Below are 22,019 nucleotides of genomic sequence, written 5' to 3'. Positions count from 1 at the left end.
ACACCTACCATGCAAACTATGGAGTACTGATCTTTTCACTGTGGAAAAGTGTTTTGTATAAGCATAACCCTCGTAAATTGTTAGTTCTAGCAGTGTGACTAAAATTTCATGGGAAGGACACAAAGTCATAGGGAACACAGGTTTAATGCAACATTTGATCTTGTGCATTGGCAAGAATAATGCTCTTATCAAAGGCCTTTTTAAAAACAAAGTTGGGGCTTCTAGTTACCTGCCCAAGCAAGCTGAAGAACTGTTTATAAACCCACCTGGATTTCCTCAGGGCTACCAGTTCTTTTGTATTCCTAATTGTTGTTTGTACAATTGATGCCATTGATCTCCATTTTTCTGCTTCACAAAAAGAAGTATCAGTTGAATGGTAATTGTAAGCATCACATTCAATGCCTGCAACTGCAGGTAATGCCAATTTGGGGTTTTACCTAAAGCTTTGTTTGAGAAATAATTTCTTCTCTCCTCTCAAATATAATTTAACTTTTTCACATGAATACTTGTCTTTTCCATTTTTTTTAATTTAATTATGCTGAAACTTATCACATTGGCATAATCAGAATATGTACATTGTGATCTCTCTTAATGGACAGAAAATAGGGTAAAGAGGAAGGAATAGATAATATAAGTTTCCCTTATTTTTGATATAGAAGCATTTAAGGCTCTCCTTAATCTGGGCCAATTTCATAGCAGATGCATTTCAGAAATAAAAAAGCACTTCATTCTGCTGAAATCAGTGTTAATATTTACCTGTTTGCTTTTGTAGGTTTTGCATCCTGTGTAATTATGTGAAAGGATGTAATTTCATATCCAGAATTGTATTTTACTATACTGAAAAATCATCTAATTATTTCTTTATTTAAATGCTATGGGACCAAATGGAACTAAAATTATGACCCTAGAGAAAATCTTGTGTGCCTTCAGAACATGAAATGATAAAAAAAATATGTGCAGAAGTATTTTATGAATATTCTTAAAGTATGCAGATTCTTCCAGGTAGTTTAGATGTTAAATGATTTATTTTTTTTTTTGGATTGTTATTAGCAGCATAATACTAGGATGGACCACTCACACCATAAAATTTCATGTAAGCTGAAGAATTTACAGATCTAACAGATAAATTTATGTTATTACTAGTGGCTCATAATTAGTTCCTGAAGACTGTACAGTTATTAAAAAGGCATGAAACATTAATGAAGAATTATATATATTGTGAAAAGTGTTTCTGCTTATAGTCTACCTCAGCCTGAGGTACTCAAGTCAAGCAGTGCTTGTCCAATTGCATCATCCAATAACTGAAGTAGTTTAAATAAGAAAATAACTTAGGTATATAGTGCTGCACTATAGCTATGGTAAATCATGTTGTTCCTTTTTTTTTAGGGATGAAGTACTAAATCTAAAAAACATTTCATACCTGTGTATGTCTGTTTTCTGTTGATTAGTAATTCCGTGGTGTTTCTGTGATTAAGACAATTTAGCATTATAAACTACTCATTTATGACATTAATTTGTGAGCAACTTCTGTATAATTATTTCTCATTTTACTGTTGAAAGTTGAATCATATTTTTTCTTTACTTGTCTCTTGCAAGTAATTCAATATTATTTCCTTGTTAATAATAATCTCCTTAGTCTCAAATTTTCAGGAATTTACCCCTTAGTTACATCTTGTAAATTTGATGGAGGCCAGTAAAACTGTAGAAATCACATACATGCATGTTCATAGTCTCTAAATTCATGCCCAGCCCTGCAGATAACGTCACTCAGGTGACTGTTTAGGGATCAATCAGCAGCATTTGCTATGGTTATCTAAGAGAAAAGGCTGCATTAGCAACAAACTTCTTGTGAGTGAAGCAAATTTTCTCTCTTTTAAATGTTCAGGCAGAAAACCAAAATGAGGATGGCAGTTTCTTGGCATAGACTTTGAACACTGGATCGTGAAGAGAAACTGCTCAACTGATCTGTGATTTTTCTTTTTCTTTTCTTTTCTTTTCTTTTCTTTTCTTTTCTTTTCTTTTCTTTTCTTTTCTTTTCTTTTCTTTTCTTTTCTTTTCTTTTCTTTTCTTTTCTTTTCTTTTTTTCTTTTTTTTCTTTTCTCTTTTCTTTTCTTTCTTTTTTCTTTCTTTTCTTTTTTTTTTTTTTTTTATGTAAACTTGCTTCCAGTTTCTTCTTAGGGCATAGAGAAAAGTTCTTATTCTAAGTCTGAAAGAGACACAGTAAAAATGTCATTTAATGAATTTGGAACAGAAAAAATGGTAGCTCTCAAGAACAGGGAGAAATTGATTTTGCTTTAAACTCAGTTGACTGTAAGAAATTACAGGCACTTAATATGGACTAGTGTCTTTTCTGGGCTTCTGCTTTTTTACTGTCTCGAAAGTGATGTGCAGTTATACAATTTCATCTTACTTTTGACACAACAAAGTGTTTCATTTCCAAAAGGCAATAATGTGCAGATGGGGCTATTAACAGTATCCTGCCCTTAGGCTAGACTGGTCAATGAAATTTGCTGCAGTGATGATAATGCCAGTGATTTGTACTTAATTAGCTGAGTATTTTATACATTAATTTAATCTGGAGACTTTTATGAGGGTTTTAATATATTAATAACAATGTCTAAAATACTTGCAAGGCTTGTGCTGACATTCTAATTTCAGTGATGTTTAAGAATCGGACAGAATCATCCCATATGAGTTTGGGTGTTTGCACTTGAGGTTCCTTGAAGTTTCTAACCCACACATAGAGGTCTGTGCTAGTTAGCAGTTACACTTCTGGCACAGTGCATATCAATGATTTTTATTTCAACCTTAGGGGTCTTTTCAATGATTGTGCTCTGTACATAGACTCTTAACACTGCAGATCTGGCTTAACACTGCAGATCTGGCTTTCCTTGCAGCTAACTATTAAAGAAATCACCAGACCATTACGAAAGGATAAAGGAAGTGAAGGTCAAATCAGTGGTAGAGGATGCTAGCTTGCTGCAGTAATCTAAAAGGTGAGGTTGCCTGAAAGAGGTACACATTGCTGTGTATATGATGCACTGAAGAAAGAAAAGGGACTTCTACAGTTGAAAAGAAATAATAAATTTAAATCTGCTGTTTCAGCTTTGCTTTGGGCTGTTTAGTGTTGAATTTATGAGTGTTTTTGCAAAACTATTAGAATATTCTTCAGTCACTGATTTCCATATCTCAATTTTAGCTTCATGAAATATCATTAGACTCTCGACTTCTATTTTTTTTATTGCAATTCTTTTTGTCAAAGGATGTGTCCACAGTTCTGTTTAATGTTTATTTAATTTCAGTTGGAATTTTGGATTGGTTTTGTTTATGAATGTTGATAATGAATGTTCATTATGGAAAACTTAATGTATAAAACATTTATACAATCATAGAATCATAGAATAGTTAAGGTTGAAAAGGACCCTAAGATCGTCTACTTCCAACCCCCCTGCCATGGGCAGGGACACCTCACACTAAACCATGCCACCCAAGGCTCTGTCCAACTTGCCCTTGAACACCATCAGGGATGCAGCATTCACAACTTCCCTGGGCAACCCATTCCAGTGCCTCACCACCCTCACAGTAAAGAGCTTCCTCCTTATATCCAATCTAAACTTCCCCGTTTAAGTTTGAACCTGTTACCCCTTGTCCTGTCACTACAGTGTACATATTTCCAGATATGCTCAATTTTGTACCTTGTTCCAGCAACAGGGCTTAGCCAGGTATGAATGCTCAGTCCACCAGAACAAGTTAGGAGCTTGGAGCTGAAGTTCGTAGTTGTTTTACAGAAATTGAAACTTTTTTCTGTTTTGCTTGACTCACTAGAAAGTTTCTGTTACCCCAAATCAATCATTATAGAAAATAATGCAAAAGATAAATTTAAGCACTCTTGTTATTTTGAGCTTAGGTCTCAGTCCTGCAATGAGGTCTTTGTCCCTTTGTCATGGTTATGATAGAGGTCACATGTGTGTATATCCAGTGAGATGAAAGCATTTGAAATCACCAACAGTGCAGACTGGGTTTTCTTCAGAGAATGTTCAAGATGGAAAGGGAAGCATATTTTTTGTCAGTTCACTTTTATATTTTTCATATTCAGTTTATTAACACTTATTTGGCAGCAAATGCCATATAGGAGAAACAGATTTTTGTTTCTTTTTTTTTTTTGTTAAATCAAGTTTAATGTTTCACACTGAATTTGTGTTTCTTGTATATTTGCCCATTCCCACCTGAAGACAGCATTTCAGATGGAGAACAGAGATTATATGGAAGCTCTTCTCCTGAGGTATGCAGATGCATTTAGAAATACCACTAGTTCTCAGAAGTTGTTAATAGACTAGTCAAAACAGAAAGACTTACAGAGGATGGCTCAGTGCTCTAGCAAACAAGCTTTGTTTCCCCCAGCCTGTATTTAAGAAGGAATCTGCAGTGGATTCCCCCTCAGGACAGTAGGAAAGGCTTATACAACAGATCGCTCCTTGAGCTATAGTCTCCAGCTGTTGGGAGACATTGCCTGGCATGTCAGAATTTGCTGCTGTAACCTCCTCAAGTAGTCACTTAGGATGTGAATCCACTGCATATTTGGGGCTGAAATCCCTGCATATCCACTGCATATTTGGGACTGAACGAGTTCAAAGCTTTAGTCATGTGTCACAGTCTTTTTGTGTTTGAGTGCTCTTTCATTAGGAGCTCAGAAGTGTATCTGCGGTAGTGAAGTCTGGCTACACCCTGGCCTGAGTCGGTACAGCTGGTAGGTTAAAGGGATTGGCACTTCAGATACTGCAATCGGAGTAGTGCCCAGTTCTGGCCCCTGCCCACCCCTACACCATTATAAGACACACAATTTGAAAAGTGTCCAGAGGATGGCCAACAAGATGTGTAGCTGGAGCATATGATGCACATGGAGACACTGAAGAGGCCTGGATTTGTTCAGAGAGGAAGCTAAGAGGAAAACAGAGCTAATTGCTGTCTGCAGCTGCTTAATGGGTCATTACAGCCATATGGAGTCAGACTCTTAATGGACATGCACAGTGAAAGGACAAGAGGGAACAGGTGATGCAGAAGGGAAATTTCAATTAGACACAAGGAAAAAACTCTTCATGGTGAAGGTGGTTAAACACTGGAACAGTTGCCCAGAGTGACTTGATTCTCCTTCCTGGTGGATTTTCAAAACTTGAGTGGGCAAGACCCTGAGAAATCTAATGTTACTTTGAAGTTGACAGTGCTCTGAATTGAGGGATAAACTCCTAATGATCTCAGGAGGCCTCTTCCAACCTGTACTATTCTAGGTTTATATACATTACTGGCTTTACATGAAGGATGTCATTCAACAGTCTTGCCCAGGTGTGGATACATCCTGGACTTGATCTCTTCCCCCTTCCAGTGGATACATCATATTTTTTTGTACACCCTTTGTATTTAAAATTACCTCCTTAAATCTGTCAAGTCAACTCCCCACTCAAATGCTTTTAAAATCTAATTGAGAGAAAAGAAGAAAAGAGTGAAAAAAATCAATTTAACCTTCAAAGTACCAGAGTATCAGACTGTGTGATCTACTCTATGACTGTGCTGTCCTTTTCTGCATTTTTTGCCATGTATTTTTAGCTCTTTGTTATATCATGCTCAACTTCGATTTGTTTGTTTTTATGATGCTCTGAGATTATTGGTGAAATCTCTTTAAATGAGCAAAGTGAGAGAAGAGGGAGAAAGGCAGAAAGTAAAGGAATAACGATAGATAGCCTACTATCTACTAGTAGATAGGCTACTTTTGCATTAGTATACTGTTGAGATTTGACCATGAACCTACAGAACTCCCAGTGGCACTTGCATCAGCTCCAGGGGCATTTTGGAGTGAGCCTCTGGTGCAGATTGTCTTCAGTTTTGTATTTCACAGAGCTCTCATGGGTCCCCACTCTCACCATTTTTTATCCCCAACCTTACTCACAATGGTGTTTTTCATGAAGATGCCACGATGCGATTAAGGGGTGGTAAGTTTCTTCCCCTCAGCTATGGGGAATATGACTCACTTTAACCTTTGAATGTCAAAGCTAGCAAAAAGAGTGTAAAAATGAGCAGATAAACATGTAGGTTTGCTCTGTGTAAACACATCTTCTGGTCTTTTTTAGACTCATTCAGGTTATTTGGACTCTCCACTTTGATACTGTGCATTTGAAATGGGTATCAGAAATGTGCTAAAGCACATAAATTGTGTTGCTGTGTTTATGACTGCTCCTCTGAAAAGAAAGTATTTGTGTTCAGATCACCAAGAGAAACATTAGTTGGTTTCTTTTTTTGCCTTTTCTTTGAGTGGTTTATAGTTTGCTTTTTATTGCTTCAATTATTTTTGTTTTCCTATGAAAATATTTGATTGTCTGATCTCATAATTCTTTTCTCAAATCTCTTTTGGCATGGTTAATGCATGGGCAATGTGTAAAATCCATATGGAGAAGGATCGGATGTGCAAGTATTGTGAATAGGTTCTGGCAATGCTTTGAGCATGAGCCTTATATTTTTATCTGTGGAAAAGAATGGGCTTTTAGTAGTTGCTTTATACATTTCATTGGATGTCAGTTCATTTGCTCAAAAGGAAACAAAGTTTGCTGCCAGGCTGGTTGATTTTCTTCTGCTTTATGCTCACTCTATTTTAATAATGGCTATTCTGTATTCTATTTTTGTTTAAAGTACGTTCTTTCAGTATCTGCCCTTCTCAGAGCTACTCATTCCGCATGCTCTCACTTTCCCAATATAGCCCAGCTGCTGATCTCTTGCAGGCAGTGTCTTTTCCTATTGTATTTTTCGTATTCACCCAAACTCTAGTAGATACTTGGTTTTGCTAAACCCAAGGCCTGATGCTGGGCAGTAAAAGGCCCTTTGTTATGAACAGTGCAGTTAAAAGGAAAGATTAAAGAAAGCTGAAATTGCAAACACAAGGAATCTCATCCTGAGAGTGGTCATACAATAAGTGACTAGCAGTGAGAGGCAGGCAGGAAAGTAGGCTCTTATGTTCAGCAGGAAACGCTTGTAGAAGTAGTTTCAGAGGGATGAAATACATTTATTAGCTATATCCACAACAGTTCCAAACAATTGTTGTTATTGCATTTTTAGTATGTTCTGCATGATGTACAGACAGCTGGTATTTTCATGTGTAAGCACTATTGTTCAGAAGGATTAAAAATAATAAAAAAGAATAAAAAAAGGTTTCAGGATAGACAGATCTGTGTATATATGCACACACTCATAAATGTGTGTATACATTTATATGTATAACTGCATGCTTTTCTTCAGACTGCATAACTTGAGATATTTTTTCTTTATTTCTTTTATGACAGTTTATGGAAATAGGCCCAAACAATATCTGAGTCCAAATATAGTTGCTTTCTCTTCCTATTATACTACTTGTCAGCAGTCAAAATACTGTAGGAAATAGTGGTTTTGTGTAGTGTCATTTTGCTTATTTTTACCACTTCATAGTTTCAAACGGTTGTAAGGAGCACTTGGATTTCACTTGCTTTACATGGATCATGTGAATAGGACTCTTACTGCAAAGGCAGACCAACAAAGTATCCTTGACTTCATTCTTATGTTAGCAACTGCTTAAAGTACCTTTAGTGAAATTCCTGTATATAAGGATGAGATGAGATCTCATTTAAATCCAGAAAATAGTGCTGCCCAAAATTAAGCCAGTGGCATTCTTAGAAATATATGAACGTTGCAAAAGTGTAAATATACTGTTCTTCCTGGCAGTTGAAGGGCTCAGGTCATGCGCTGTATGAGGCACTTACAGCTTTAAGATACAGCTAAGTTGGAAAGATTCCAGGGGAAAAAAGGCTAGTTGTTTTTTGTAGGTGTCTCTCAGTGCCTTACCTACATGGATGACTGAACATGGAGTGGGAGACCCTCCATGGGATTTGCTATAGCATCAGGGTGGAACAGAGGAGATGAATGTGAATGAGAAAACCCTAACAGACATGATAAAATCTTGCTGTTTATGCTACAGGTCTGTCACGCTGCCATTTCAGCTGATGGTATTGTGCAATGATGAGATATCATAGAGTCAGAGAATCATAGGATTGGTTAGGTTGGAAAAGACCTTTAAGGTATCAACAGGTGGAAAAAGCTACAGATAAATAAAAAGATGTAGGAGAAAAAATGAAAAGAGATAATGGAAAACATAGTTCATAATACAGCTTTTATTGGCACAGTTATAGCCATGTATAGCCATGTTTAGTTGCTAATATTGGATTAAAATCCTGAAAATGATAAGAAGCCTCACAGTTTAGCCTTAAATTATACCTTGTTTTTCAGCTGCAGTGAATCTCAATATAATTTATGCCTACCCTATGTCTCTAAGCGTCACAGAGTTCTGTTTCACCGACATCAGTACAATGATATAAAGAGACATTGATGAAATAGTGTCAGCCTCAGCTGCATTTCTTGCCATTAGAAACAAAATCTAAAGCACTATATGCTATATATCCTTTCTGGACCTTGATCTCTTTTTTCATGGATCTTTAAATTATTACTATTATGCATAAATGAAAGTGGAAAAGAAAAAGCAAATCAAGAATTGTTTTCTGTGAGGCCAACCATAATTCTCTGTTAGACAAAAAACATTTCTAGCTTTCCCCTCACGCACTGAATTCTGAATTCAAACAGGCAGTAATAATAAGTAATTAAATAACAGGGGTATCTTTTTTTCTGGCCATTCAGTAAATAGATTTAGACAATGATGGATGGAAAAAAGATAAATATAAGCAATAGAGAACATATGTTTGTAATTAAGATTTAGAATACTACAGAGAAGGGTGGCAGCAGAAAGTTGCTGCCAAGGATTTCTGGTACTGTTCCATGAAAAGAGACATGATCTTTTACACAAATGAAGTGGGAATACGAAACCTGATGTTTTGATTTACAAAATGATGTGGCATTATTCAATGCACAAAACCTGATGTGGTATTATTCAAGGGATAGTCAGAAGGGCTGACTGCACCCCTTTTCTGAATGCAGTGCTGAGGTGACAAGTCATCTCCAACACTGCATCTCCCGTTTCCATATTATTTCTTGTCATACTGTCACTTCCATGTATCTTGGTCAAAACCCATCCAAGTTGGACTCCATGACCTGGATAAATCATAGAATCATAGTCTAGTTAGGGTTGGAAGGGACCTTAAGATCATCAAGTTCCAAACCCCTGCCATGAGCAGGGACACCTCACACTAAACCATCTAACCCAAGGCTTCGTCCAACCTGGCCTTGAACACCATCAGGGTGGAGCATTCACAACTTCCCTGGGCAACCCATTCCAGTGCCTCACCACCCTAACAGGAAAGAACTTCTTCCTTATATCCAATCTAAACTTCCCTTGTTTAAGTTTGAACCTGTTACCCTTTGTCCTATCACTACAGTCTCTGATGAAGAGTCCCTCTCCAGCATCCTTAGAAGCCCCCTTCAGATACTGGAAGGCTGCTATGAGGTCTCCACGCAGCCTTCTCTTCTCCAGCCTGAACAGCCCCAACTTTCTCAGCCTGCCTTCATCTGGGAGGTGCTCCAGTCCCCTGATCATCCTCATGGCCCTCCTCTGGACTTGTTCCAACAGTTCCATGTCCTTTTTACGTTGAGGACACCAGAACTGCACACAACACTGCAAGTGAGGTCTCCCGAGAGCAGAGGGGCAGGATCACTTCCTTTGACCTGCTGTTCACACTCCTTTTGATGCAGCCCAGGATACAGTTATCCCTGTTGAGAAGCCAGTGTACTTTAAAGTGTGGTTAAATATTAAATATCAGCCAGTATTCTCTTTAAACTGATCCGAAATAGTAGTAATACTGTGTTGTCTTAGTTTTATTGCATTATAAAGCTTGCATGGCTACTTTGAATTGTAATTTCTTCATAATGACAATTTTTTATCTTTCATCTGGCCCATATGTTGTTTTCTTTATTGTAGTTCTTTATAGTATATTTTATTGTACTTGTTCAAGCCATACAAGAAAAGTGCACATAAAGCAAGGAATGGTGAACATGTTTAGCAGAATAATTTACCTTTACTCAATTTAAAATTGAATGTTGAACTCAGCTGTTTGGAGAAAGTATGTTGGCATTTACATATCTGGTTTATTACTTTTAGTTTTACTTGTCATTTAGGTTAGACAAGAAAAAACTCTCAAAATAAAATGAATTTTATTGTAGCTAGGGGGAAAAAGAGCTTGTGTTTTCATGATAAATTAATTTCTTCAGAAGATCTTTCTCATGACCTATTTTGTCAGCAAGTTCTTGTATCTGGGAAGATTACTTATGTTGGCTAGACCATTTCAAAATGATAGAGTGAGAATAATAATATAAATACAGGTTTTCCTTGTTCTATTGATTTACTGGGTCCCAAATCTCTGAACAATCACCCATCTTTGTCATTTTACTTTTGAGAGCAATGACAAAGAAGTTACATGTATGAGTGTTTCCAAAGAACGAGCATCTTTGTTAAGTGCAGCTGATTAACAACATACTCATTGTTAACAACATAAAAAGAAATAAGTCCTGCGAAAGTATCAAAGTATCATTGTAATACTTTAGATGAATCACGTATGTAGAGTCATAATCCATTACTAGGAATTATGAGAAGAAGTTTAGAAATGTATTTGAAATATTTTAATGTCCCTGTTCCTGTTCCATCCAAACATGCAGTACCTTAAGCACTTTCATTCAGATGTCACTCCATTCAGCATGGGCCACGCATTATCACTGTTACAGTTGGTGGGAGACTTGGATCAGGGAACTGGTCTTACTAAGACTTGATTTTATTCTGTTATTTTTTCTGAAGGACTGCGAATTCCAACTTGCATATGGGTCAACAGACAGTGTTTTCATTGCAGACAGGCAAACTGCATTCTGGGCTGTCAAGATGAGTATCATCAGCAAACTGAGGAGGTTATTCTTTACCTCTGGTGCTGGTGAGTCTACACCTGGAATACTGTGCTCAGTGGTTGGGGCTCTCTGCTTCCAGAAACTGGAAGAAATTGGAGGGATCCTAGCAAAGGGCCCTCTGGTCAGAATAGTTGAAGGAACTGGGGATATGTAGTCTGTTGAGGTGAAGATCCACAGCAGACAACAGCAATTTGAAGAGTTACAGACAGGATGGAACCAAAGTCTTTTTGGTGGTGCAGGGTGACGTAACAAGGAAGAATGGCCACAAACTGCAGACTGAGTGATTCAAGTAGGACCCCACAAGGCTGATGCACCACTGGAGTAGGCTGCCTGCTAAGGCTGTGGGAATCTCCATCCTTGGTGGCTTTCAGACTTGATTATCAATGCCCCAGCTGAGCTGAGCCTGTGTTGGTGACAGTCCTGCTCTCAGTGGGAGGCTGGATGAAATGGCCTTCAGAGGTCTGTTACAATTGACATTTCTCCCTTTCTGTGAATGCTAGTGTGAAGACGTAGCCTAAGACCTCTTACAACATAAAAAAGGAATGTGTACTTACATAAAAATGATTTACTGATGTATCTCATGCTGAAATAGATTTCTAAGGCAGGTTAGGTGCTGTTTCTTGTCATGAACTGGAAAGCCACCTTAACCATTTAAGACTAGTTTAGCTTTTGAACGTTAATGCTGAGACACCCAAACTTAGTTGAGCTGCATCTCAGCCTAAGCAATGTCATTTCGCCTGGTGGAGTGGTAAATTTTTGCACTGTTGTCATGTCCTTCATTGCTATTATCTGCATCCAGAACTGAAATTAGAAAGTGTTCAGATTAGTAAACATGTTTAGTATTGAGCTATATTCCTGAAAAGTCTTTCTTACCATGATACAGCAATATCCTTACAGAGAAAAGACATTGTAGTAAGTTTCAAAGCATAGTTTCTTTACAGGATCCTGAGATTTCTGTATAGTGTAAACCTAAAAGTACTTGAATGTGATGTTTTGTATAATTTTAGTCTTGGAAACTTAGAACATACAATGTTTTAACAACAACCATAGAATGTACAGGTCTAAATAGACTTAATTATTTTTCTCTCTCTCACACGCACACAGAGTGGGTCTGTGGAAACCAGTGCTCAGTGCAACTTCCATGTCATGTTCATGTGTCCAGCTGAAGTGGTTGTATTTTTATTTGTCACTCAATCTGTATGTGTCAAGCACAACAAAAAGGGTATCTAGCCTTCTCCCAAACTACAAACTACAAATAGGGAAGTTCATAAACAGGGGGTTACTGGTGAATCATCCACATCTGCAGACGGCTTCTTACCATTGTAGAGAGACAGGCATTGCTGTCAGTTCAAAATGATTCCCAGCCTCCTCTGGAAGGCACACACTAATGTACTAAAAGATACAGACATACCCCCCTTAAACTCTCCCCAGGTATGCTGAGGTAGGGGAAGAAAGACCTAGCTTGCCCAGGAACATGGACCTTAAACAAACACCTGAAAAGTCAAAAAAATGGTAGGGATAGTGCTTACGCCTAACCAGCTTTTGGCCAATTTTCTGGTACCAGTCATAGCTGCAAGCCTTATTTTGCAGTTAGGTTGCCTACCCTGCTGCAGATGTGCAATATTGGCACTAAGTTAGGTAGTGAGGAAAAGAGGGAAGCTAACAATTCATAGTGTGGAGTAAGGACCTTTGGAAGATGGTGTTTAGAGCTGAAAAAAGTCAGGCAGATTCTTTGAATTGTAACAAAGCAGTGAAGCAGTTGTTAGCAAGACATAGAGGATTAGGAAAAAGTCAGAAGTTCAGAAACCAAGTCTCAGCTTGTTCTTCCTAATTAATCAGGATAATAAACTGCACAGAGACAGGCAGGCCCTCTCAGTAGAACCTCACAAAGTCTTTGAATTAAAAGGGAAAAAAAAAAATCTTCTGAGCTGCTTCCTCTGCATCACTTCAGATTGTGGCAAGAGAATTTTTCATCCAGCAGTGAAAGAAACAGGCCTGTGCTACCTGAGACTTTCCATGCTTTTCACTGGGTGGGGGTTCTCAAGCTTGCCGTTAGGGTGGTCTGAGTTTATCAGATCTGCTGAGGATGTTGGCTAGTCTATCAAAAGATCATTCAACTAAATGTTTCATAGTGCTGAACTGCCTTAAAATCAATTCCTCTATCATGGAACTTTATGCTGTTTTAAAAGTTGTGATCCACCTATCAGCTGCAGAGTTTCCTGGATAAGCATATATTTTTTCCAGTTCCTTTCCTTCATGCACACTACAACCCCTGGCCATACTAAAAACCCAATGATTAACATTTTTAAAATATATGAAAGACGTAGGGTCAGGTACCCTACAAGGCTCCTGTGAGACAGTCTCCTGTCTCTGTGGGGAAAGTACTTCTAAATAACTGGCATGTCACCATGACGCTATAAAGGTCAATCTACTTATTAGGGGTATGTATTTCATATTCTAGGTTTCTGCCATTATTTTTTTTTTTTTTGCCTTTGACTCCAGATCACAGCCAAAGTCGAATCTCCTATTTGTCATTCAAGGGGAAAAATAATTTCAGAAAGCTTTTGAATAAATATCAGGCATGTTAAATTGATTTGTATACTGAATTTGTGTAACAGTGTCTCCATGCACACGTGTATGTTTGTGCGCATGCTTTCACATGCAGATATATATTTGCTTCAGCATACCCGTTGCTGTTAGAGATGTAATCTTTTTCAGTTGTGTGTTAAAAGGGAGATTTGAGAGTTGTGATTTAAAATATACTGTGCTGTCTTGCTGTAGTAGGACTTTTCCCAGTACATCAGAATTATCTGCCAACTTGATTACGTTCCCTGTGATTTCAATTGATTCTGGTATTTAGATTCTAAACAGAAACTTTGTATTACAGATTGATGCTAACACCTGAAAGTAGCTCAATCTCGAGGGATACTTTAAAGCTTCTCCTCCATGTGTGTATAAATGTGTACGTTATGCAAAATAAATTTCATGACAGCCAACTTCCCAGTGGTGGCGTGTGAATAGAACAGTAATTGTATATTTAGAGACTGTTGTTTGTTATGATGGAGTTTTATTTCCTTCACTTCTATACTTGAATATTTTGCAGAGCATAACTGCACATTTACATTGACTGTTTGTCTTCTTTTGCCTGGGAGGGCTTGGAAGTCTTTTATGAGAAAGAAATACAACAACTCTGTCTCTTATGGTTTGCTACCTCTAATAATAGAATATTAGCAGACTTAGACTTTTTATTTGAGTGGCTGTTGTCATTGCAGTATTGTACATCTATAAATACAAAAAAAAAGTCATGTAGAAGAAGAAAGTCCTGCTACGTGAATACATTCAACTGGAGTCTGTGAAGGTGCCAGTTACATAAATGTAGCTAAACATTTATATAGTTCTGTTTTAAAATTCTTCCTACAAAAATTCTTTTTTGAAAGTTGTTTTGCAGCTGTTTAAAAATGGGTACTGAAAATACAATTGCACTTTTCATGCTTTGAGTTCTATAAGTTTTGTTATATTTGTATGCAATTATGCCAGATTTTAAAATCAAGAAATTATAATTTATCTCTTTTTTCTTTGCAGAGTCACAGTGTACACTCTGTGGGGAGCCTGAAGGTGAGCATGTTTTTCTAATAATATTTTTCAGATGAGCTAGAGGTGAACACTTGACTCAAATGACACACACGTACAATAGCCTGGAAAAAGTATCTGAATGATGAGAACCAGTGAAAGACATTCTTCCCTATGTTAAATATCAAAAATGAATTGAATTAAGCTGAGTAAAGCACAGTACATGCTCCAGGCAGGAAATATCTTAAAGGACAAATACTCCATTAGAGCAAAAATTGAAATATTTACTTCATACGCTTTTGTGTGTTTGTCAAACTAATTTGGGGTCAGAGACAGTGTGAAGAGACATTTACGGACATCACTTTGAAGATGGAAAACAAAGAGACTGGACATAGAGAAATGAGAACATGTTTTCATAATTGATAGTACATTTACAGATAACTATGAGAGGCTAACACTTTTTAGTAGATGAAGTGAATAAATATTACTTCTGAAATAAAGATGATTAAGCAATAACTGTTTTTCAGTGCAAATACATGCCCACGTGAAGGTGTTTGGTGTTTTATTTTGTTTGTATTATTTCCAGGTGACTAATTAAATGCCAAGATGAGACCCACAATTTACCTAAATGAACATGACTTTTAAAGTAGGCCATTACTGAAGAAAATCTCTTTAATTTATTTATTTATTAACCTTGGTGCTCTTAGAAGGAAAATGTCAAAAAGCTGTCCTTAGTTTCAAATCAGTCATATAGAGTCTTTCTAAGAAACATAGTCCAAAACAGCAAATGCAAATGCAAATGCTGGAGCAAAGTATATTAATAAAATAAAAATAAAAAAAAACATGATAACAACAATAACATCAACAATAATAATGATAACAATAATAATAATCTAGGGTGTTCCCAAAGTAATTCAGTTTTATTATCTTGAATAGTTTCTGAAAATAAAAGAAAAAATTTGGAATTTCTGACTTTTCTCTGGAGGTTTCAGAAGTCTGAGATATTCTGTGGCTTGTGCTTTGCATTTTTGGTATCTGAGGCAAATTTTAAGATTATCAGTTAATGGTAGATACCATTTGCCTCTGGGTTCCATTTTTACTCCTTTTCAGATAAAAAAAAAAGTAGAATTCAAAGTTTACTATGTACGTTAATATATGTTAGTGTATCAAGATGAATTGCCAACTTGTAGGGCAGATGTGCCATGGTGTAGGCCTCCTATATTAATTCCAAGTAGTAAGCATAGACTTGTACATGGAATAGAAGATCTGGAGAAACCTCCCTCACTTGGGAGAAAGATAAAGGCTTCATATCTCACCCTTTCTGGGTTCCTCTGAAGCTGTTTGTGCCATTTATTGAAAAAAAACCCCACAGGCAGCTAATGGTGAGTTTCTGAACATCTACCTTCTGCAAGAAAGGTGGCAGGATGGAAGTGTATTGCAAGCCACAAATTCTGGTTGTGAAATTGGTCAACTGCAGTCTTCACTGTTCTTGTGATGGTTTGTCCTTTCTCTAACCATCACTCCCCTTTCAAAACAAGCAGTTTGTGCTGCACTTCAGGAAGCAAATGCATTTGTCTAATACATGTTGTTGCAAAGCTATGGGACAAATTGCGTATGTGTAATATAGAGCAAAAAAATAACAGATATGGGAGGGATCTGTGTCACAATACAGATTTTATGTTTCAGCATTTCATTTCACCTGTAGAATTTGTAGATGATTGTGTGTTGTGTCCTCCTTTGCAGCCCATCTAAAGGGAATGAGTTGGGAAACACTGAGGTCTCTAAGAATCTGCCTTTTGTATGAGCTGCAAAGGCTTGTGCTCTGTTTCAAAAATCATGGGTTTATGGGTTTGCTCTGAGTTATTGACAAGCACATCAGCTACCATTCTTGTCAGTCAGAGATGTTTGAAGACCAAGAGGCCTATTTGATACTGGGAGGAAACTAAAGCTGTAGGAGGCAGAGCTGGTGTTCTGATAAATCCCATTAGTGTAGATGCTTTGAGCCGCTCCGTCTTCTGGAAATGCAAGAGCAGCAACGGCGTATTTTCAGACAAGCAACAACAGTGGCCTTTGCAGAAGGGATTTGCAGTTGACACATTATGTTGGTATGGTAAACACTGTTGGGTTGGTTTACCTTTTTTTTTTTTTTCCCTGGTTAGATTTTAAGTGAGGATGGCATGTTATAAACACATCTAGCTCAGTCATTGTGGCAGCCAGCGTACTCTGTTAGACTGATGTAGCCATGAGAACTTTCAGGAACAGTTATGCCTATTAATTCTCAAACAGAAGTTTCTGTTCTTTCTAACCCTTGGTATTGCTTCACAGAAGTTTTTGAAAGGACCATCCTAACAAATGTAATTTTCTGTATTACCAAAGCAGTGAACAAGTAAGTTTGATGGCAGCTAAGATTTCAGTATACCACTCTGCCTTCTCAAAGCCTGTGCAAATGGAAGCTTTTCGTCCAGTCTTTTTTAATATCCTTCACAACTCCAGTATTGAGTTACTGTTTCTATTCATGGATTTTGCCTCTCTGTTTTACGATTATTCAGTTTCTTTCCTTCTTAAAGATGATCGGGCAGTCCTGCACAATATCAGTACTTCTCAACATTTGAAAAAATAGACACCTCTACACATTCTTTGATAGCACAAACTTTATCTGAACACACAGATCTGGAAGGCACGGTATTAAAAAGGAATACCACTGAAGCGGGATGTTTCTAGTGAAGTCTGAGAAGAATTGATACAATGTCTGACTCTGTCCAGCATTTCAATCTGTTGCGTGTTTCAACAGAAGAAAATAAGGATGAAGATACAACTTGTTTCAGGTAGTCCTTTAGCACCATCTGCTAGTGGCAGTTAAGGGAGACAAAACACTGGGAACGCTGGCCTTTCATCTGACTCTCTGTTGATAGGGTGTCCTGGGTTCAGCAGTAGCAGTCATTTTTCTCCTTCTTGGTAGCTGGTGCAGTGCTGTGTTTTGACTTTCAGACTGATGTTTTGGTCTGGCCAAGGACTTTGTGAGCCTCATGCTCAGCCAGGGAGGAGGGGAAGCTGGGAGGAAGCAGAGACAGGACACCTGACCCAAACTGACCAAAGAGGTATTCCATACCACAGCACGTCATGCCCAGGAGGTAACTGGGAGTTAGCTGGAAGGGCTGGTGGGCTGCAGGGCTGGAGGAGGTATCGGTCGGTGCTTGGTCAGGCTGGGGGGGCGAGTTATCAGTCGGCTGGTGCTGAGGTGTTGTATTCTCTTCCCTTGTTATTTCTCTTATCATTATTATTATTGGTGGTAGCAGCAGTGATTTGTGTTATACGTTAGTTACTAAACTGTTCTTATGTCACCCCGTGGGAGTTGCATTCTTTTCGATTCTCCTCTCTGTCCCTCCGGGAGTAGGGGAAGGGCAAGCAGGCAGGGGGAGTGGGTGAATGAGTTGCCTGACTGGGTTTAAACCACGACAGTTCCTTTTTGTCACCCAATGTGGGGCACAAAGGGTTGAGATAACGACAGATCTGTCCAAATTAATAGCCACTCTGAATGCTCAGAGTGCTCACAATGCTGATTTATTGGCTCTCAAGGTTGTTCCTCTTGATCTCACAGTTTCAATATATTGTGCCTTACTTCCATCCGGTATTTACTGTATTAGTGTTTTTTAAGTGTGGGGCTTGGGCTAAGGTTTTTGTCTCATTGTACTTTATGGTAATGACTTGTAATACAATAGAATCATCGATCATGAAACTGATCTGGCTTATGTTCCCAGTGTGGTCACCACCTTTATACTTTGGGAGGTATATAATAGAAGTGCTTAGCAATTACACATCTTTTTTCTCCTTCTCGGGTGGTCAACCTGTGAAGGAGACATCCTTTTACCCTCCCAGTCCTCCCCCCAAGGCCATTTATAGCATCATTTGAGAGTTTTGAAGTTTTTGAATGGCCTTTTAATGCTGTTGAGACTTGTTTGCTGATCATGATGGGAATCACCATGCTAACACACATACAGAGTGTGTTTTGCCCTCGACTGATTTCAAGAGTTAAGCAGAGTCAGGTTTGGGTCTTGTCTGGGGTCAAGCAACGATACAGGAGGACCAAGAGATTTTCCCTGAGGCTGGACTGTCACGAGTGGCAGGGTGTGTGGGATAGTATGGGCAAGTACCTAGGTCAGTGGGCCCCTCCAGTACTTTGGAATTTCACCACTGAACAACTGCAAAATCCAGAAGAATTAGTAAAACACTTAAATGAGGTGTTGTATTCTCTTCCCTTGTTATTTTCTCTTATCATTGTTGTCGTTGGTGGTAGCGGTGGTGATTTGTTGCTGGACTGTTCTTGTCTCAACCCGTGGGAGTTGCACTCTTTCGATCCTCCTCCCTGTTCCTCCGGGAGTGGGGGGTGAGGGGGGTGCCTCGATTGTTTCCAACCCGGCACCACTCACTGGGAGTGAGTGAACAAGCTGTCTGGCTAGGATTTAAACCACAACATAGGGTCAATGTTCAGGACTTGTGATTTTAGTAGCTGAGATAAAAAACTGTGGAAATTTGTTTGCACGTCCATGGGAGAGAAAACCCAGGTTGATGTTCTTGCAGTTATTAAAGCTTTCTCTCCTGTTACTGTGATGCTGATAGCAATTTCCAATTTATTTAGAAGTATTCCATGATGTAAATAAGATTCTCTGTGTAGAAGCCCCTAATGCATTATGGCAGTGGTAGAATACACTGAGCAATTATGCAAAGACTCTTGAGTAAGTAGCAGGCAGTCCTATGTACAGTTCACTTTGTTATCTGGTACTTCTTGGTCCTGTAATCTAAACACAGACTGTAGCATTCATTCTACTGGAGATATTAAGTGGCAAATGTCCTTTTAATTCCACAGCATTTAGTAATCAAGTCTGGCCCACCATGCATTTTGAAAGATACCAATATGCGCAAAGGCTATGACTAACAGTACTCTCTACTTTTCTGGGATCTATATTCACTTTAACGTCATAGAAAAAAGACTCATATTTCATTAGGAACAGTTCAGTGAAGATGTCTAGTTAGGATGATAGTTAAAGAAAACAATCAAAATATGAATATTTGTAAGGAATGAGGTGGAGAGTACAATGCAGTACATCCCCACTTGTGCATGCTAGAACTATTCTAGCCTGAAATACTGAGTTGAATTTTTGCTTACCTCTACTACCAGAGAGGAATATACAGAAGAAGTTAGGAATCTAGAGGCGCATAGTAAACTTTACAAGATACATAAGGAACAATCCCACATGAATGAATATTGACATGGTTTACCTTATGTAATTTAGAGAAGGTACCACTTAAAAAAAAAAACAACAAACAACCAACCCACCAAAATAACTCTACTGCATTTTTCTAGTACTATGGTAAATGAAACATCCCGTTTTCCATGGGAACATGGATACCATGTGTTCCAGTTTCTTAGTATATCCAGACAATGTAAACACTGAAGACTGAAGCAAGTATAACTGCGAAAAGCATGTGCAGTTGTGGAACTTGCTGCCACAATGTGACTTCTGAGATTGACCTCTAATTCAATTAACACTGGATGTTTCAGTGAAAAGCAAGAATGTTATGACAGATTTGGGATAGAGTGAAGTGCAGTTGTAATCGGATTCTTCTTCAGTATCTCAGATCCCTTCTGGGAAGTGGTATGCACCTACAGTTTGAAGGCCATGTAGTGACAGGACAAGGGGAGATGGCTTTAAGCTGATAGTGGGTAGATTTAGATTAGCTATTAGGTAGAAGTTCTTTCCTGTGAGTGTGGTGATGCATTGGCACAGGTTGCCCAGAGAAGTTCTGGATGCCCCATCCTTGGCAGAGTTCACGACCAGGTTGGACAGGGCTTTGAGCAACCTGGTCTAGTGGAAGGTGTCCCTGCCCATCACTGGGGGGTTGGAACTAGATGATCTTTAAGATCTCTTCCAACTCAAACTGTTCTGTGGTTCTGTGAATTAAGTTTGCCTAGGTTGGTGGTAGATTTGTTGGCTTAAAGATTGTGATGGCAACCTCAGAACAGTGACTTTCTGTTAATTAGTAAAATAAAAGTTCCGTGTAAAAGGAAAGTTTAGATGAGACATATTTATTAATGTAACTCAAAGTGAACACTGTTGGTTTTTTATTTTCTTAAACTCGTTCAGAAGTTTGAGAATCCTCTGATAATCATATATTATCTCTCAATAAATCCAAGTGTCAGAAGCTTGGTTTTTACTATTGATTTACATTTTCAAACTAAGATGCCAACATAATTTTTACTTTCTCTAAGAAATTAGTTTATGTAAATTTTTAGCCAAGTTACAGTAATGCAAGAGGATGTCACTCATTTACTTATGCAGAAATTTATAAAAAAATAGGAGTTTTAATCTGAATAAAAGTTGAGGATGGATTTAATTGATTTTGGGGTTTTTTTTAGTAGCACACTTTTGCAATCAAAACACATAGTACTGTTGAATTGTTTGCATTTGCTTGCAAGACACATAAAATATTCAATAGAATTTGGCAAATACAAGAAATACAAATAAATGACAGTGCCAACAAAAAAATCTTACCTTCCTTGAGGAAAAAAAGTCTTTTTCAGGTGTATCAATATTAGAGTGGGGCTTCTCAGCCTGCAGAAGAGAAAGCTGCGTGGTGACCTCATAGCAGCCTTCTATCTGAAGGGGGCCTATAGGGATGCTGGGGAGGGACTCTTCATTAGGGACTGTAGTGACAGGACAAGGGGAAACGAGCTCAAACTTAAACAAGGGAAGTTTAGATTGGATATAAGGAAGAAGTTCTCTACTGTAAGGGTGATAAGGCACTGGAATGGGTTGCCCAGGGAGGTTGTGAATGCTCCATCCCTGGCAGTGTTCAAGGCCAGGTTGGACGAAGCCTTGGGTGAGATGGTTTAGTGTGAGGTGTCCCTGCCCATGGCAGGGGGGTTGGAACTTGATGATTTTAAGGTCCTTTCCAACCCTAACTATTCTATGATTCTATGTTTTATCTCAGGAGCTACCAGCTTTGGGTTCTTCTGTGCTCTGGTTAATACTAGTTAAGGTTTGGGGAAAATTAAGTCTGTTATTTTTTGTATTGTTGATGGAGGGGGTTAAAATAAAGAATCCGAATGGTAGGTAGTTCAGAAAAATACCTTAAACTTGGCAGTATGTCTTAATATTGATGATGTTCCATCTGGGTAGTTCTGGCTTTGAATATGAACATTTCCCTGGGTATCTAGTGGAAAACTATTACAGGCATACTAATAACTCTAGGGAATTTTGCTAATCTTCATTTCACTAATCTTAGCAATCCACACAGAAAACTGGCAGTTTTACCACTGTTAGCAATGACTTTTAAGAGTCCTGTAGTCTTTTTATACTTATGGTGTATTTACTAGACCAACAGTTACAATAAAATCTGAAGTTTTCTAAGGAAGCAAAGTCCATTTCAGAACACATTTTCCTGATTTTAAATGAAATCTACTTTGCTGAATTTTATTATTGCTTCTTCTCCTGATAATTATAAAAATATCACAGTTGTTTGTTCAAAATGGAAAT

The 22,019-nt window shown here is 38.0% G+C and overlaps 1 protein-coding gene across 24 annotated transcripts in view; it reads left to right on the top strand.

The window, feature by feature from the left end:
- DLGAP2 (DLG associated protein 2) overlaps positions 1–22,019 on the top strand; it is a 463,300-nt gene that overhangs the window by 211,038 nt on the left and 230,243 nt on the right. For all 24 annotated transcript variants that reach the window (XM_062626232.1, XM_062626252.1, XM_062626227.1 and 21 more), the window contains one exon: positions 14,497–14,529. In XM_062626232.1, the coding sequence (XP_062482216.1) occupies positions 14,497–14,529 (33 nt within the window). The remainder of the gene's footprint in view (positions 1–14,496; positions 14,530–22,019) is intronic.

The sequence above is a fragment of the Pezoporus occidentalis genome, unplaced genomic scaffold (genome assembly GCF_034315485.1).
Source record: "Pezoporus occidentalis ecotype Australia unplaced genomic scaffold, CSIRO_AGI_Poc_V1 ctg29, whole genome shotgun sequence".
NCBI lineage: Eukaryota > Metazoa > Chordata > Aves > Psittaciformes > Psittacidae > Pezoporus > Pezoporus occidentalis.
Note: the sequence above shows the minus strand (reverse complement) of the source record. Positions and strands in the feature narration are given on the sequence as shown.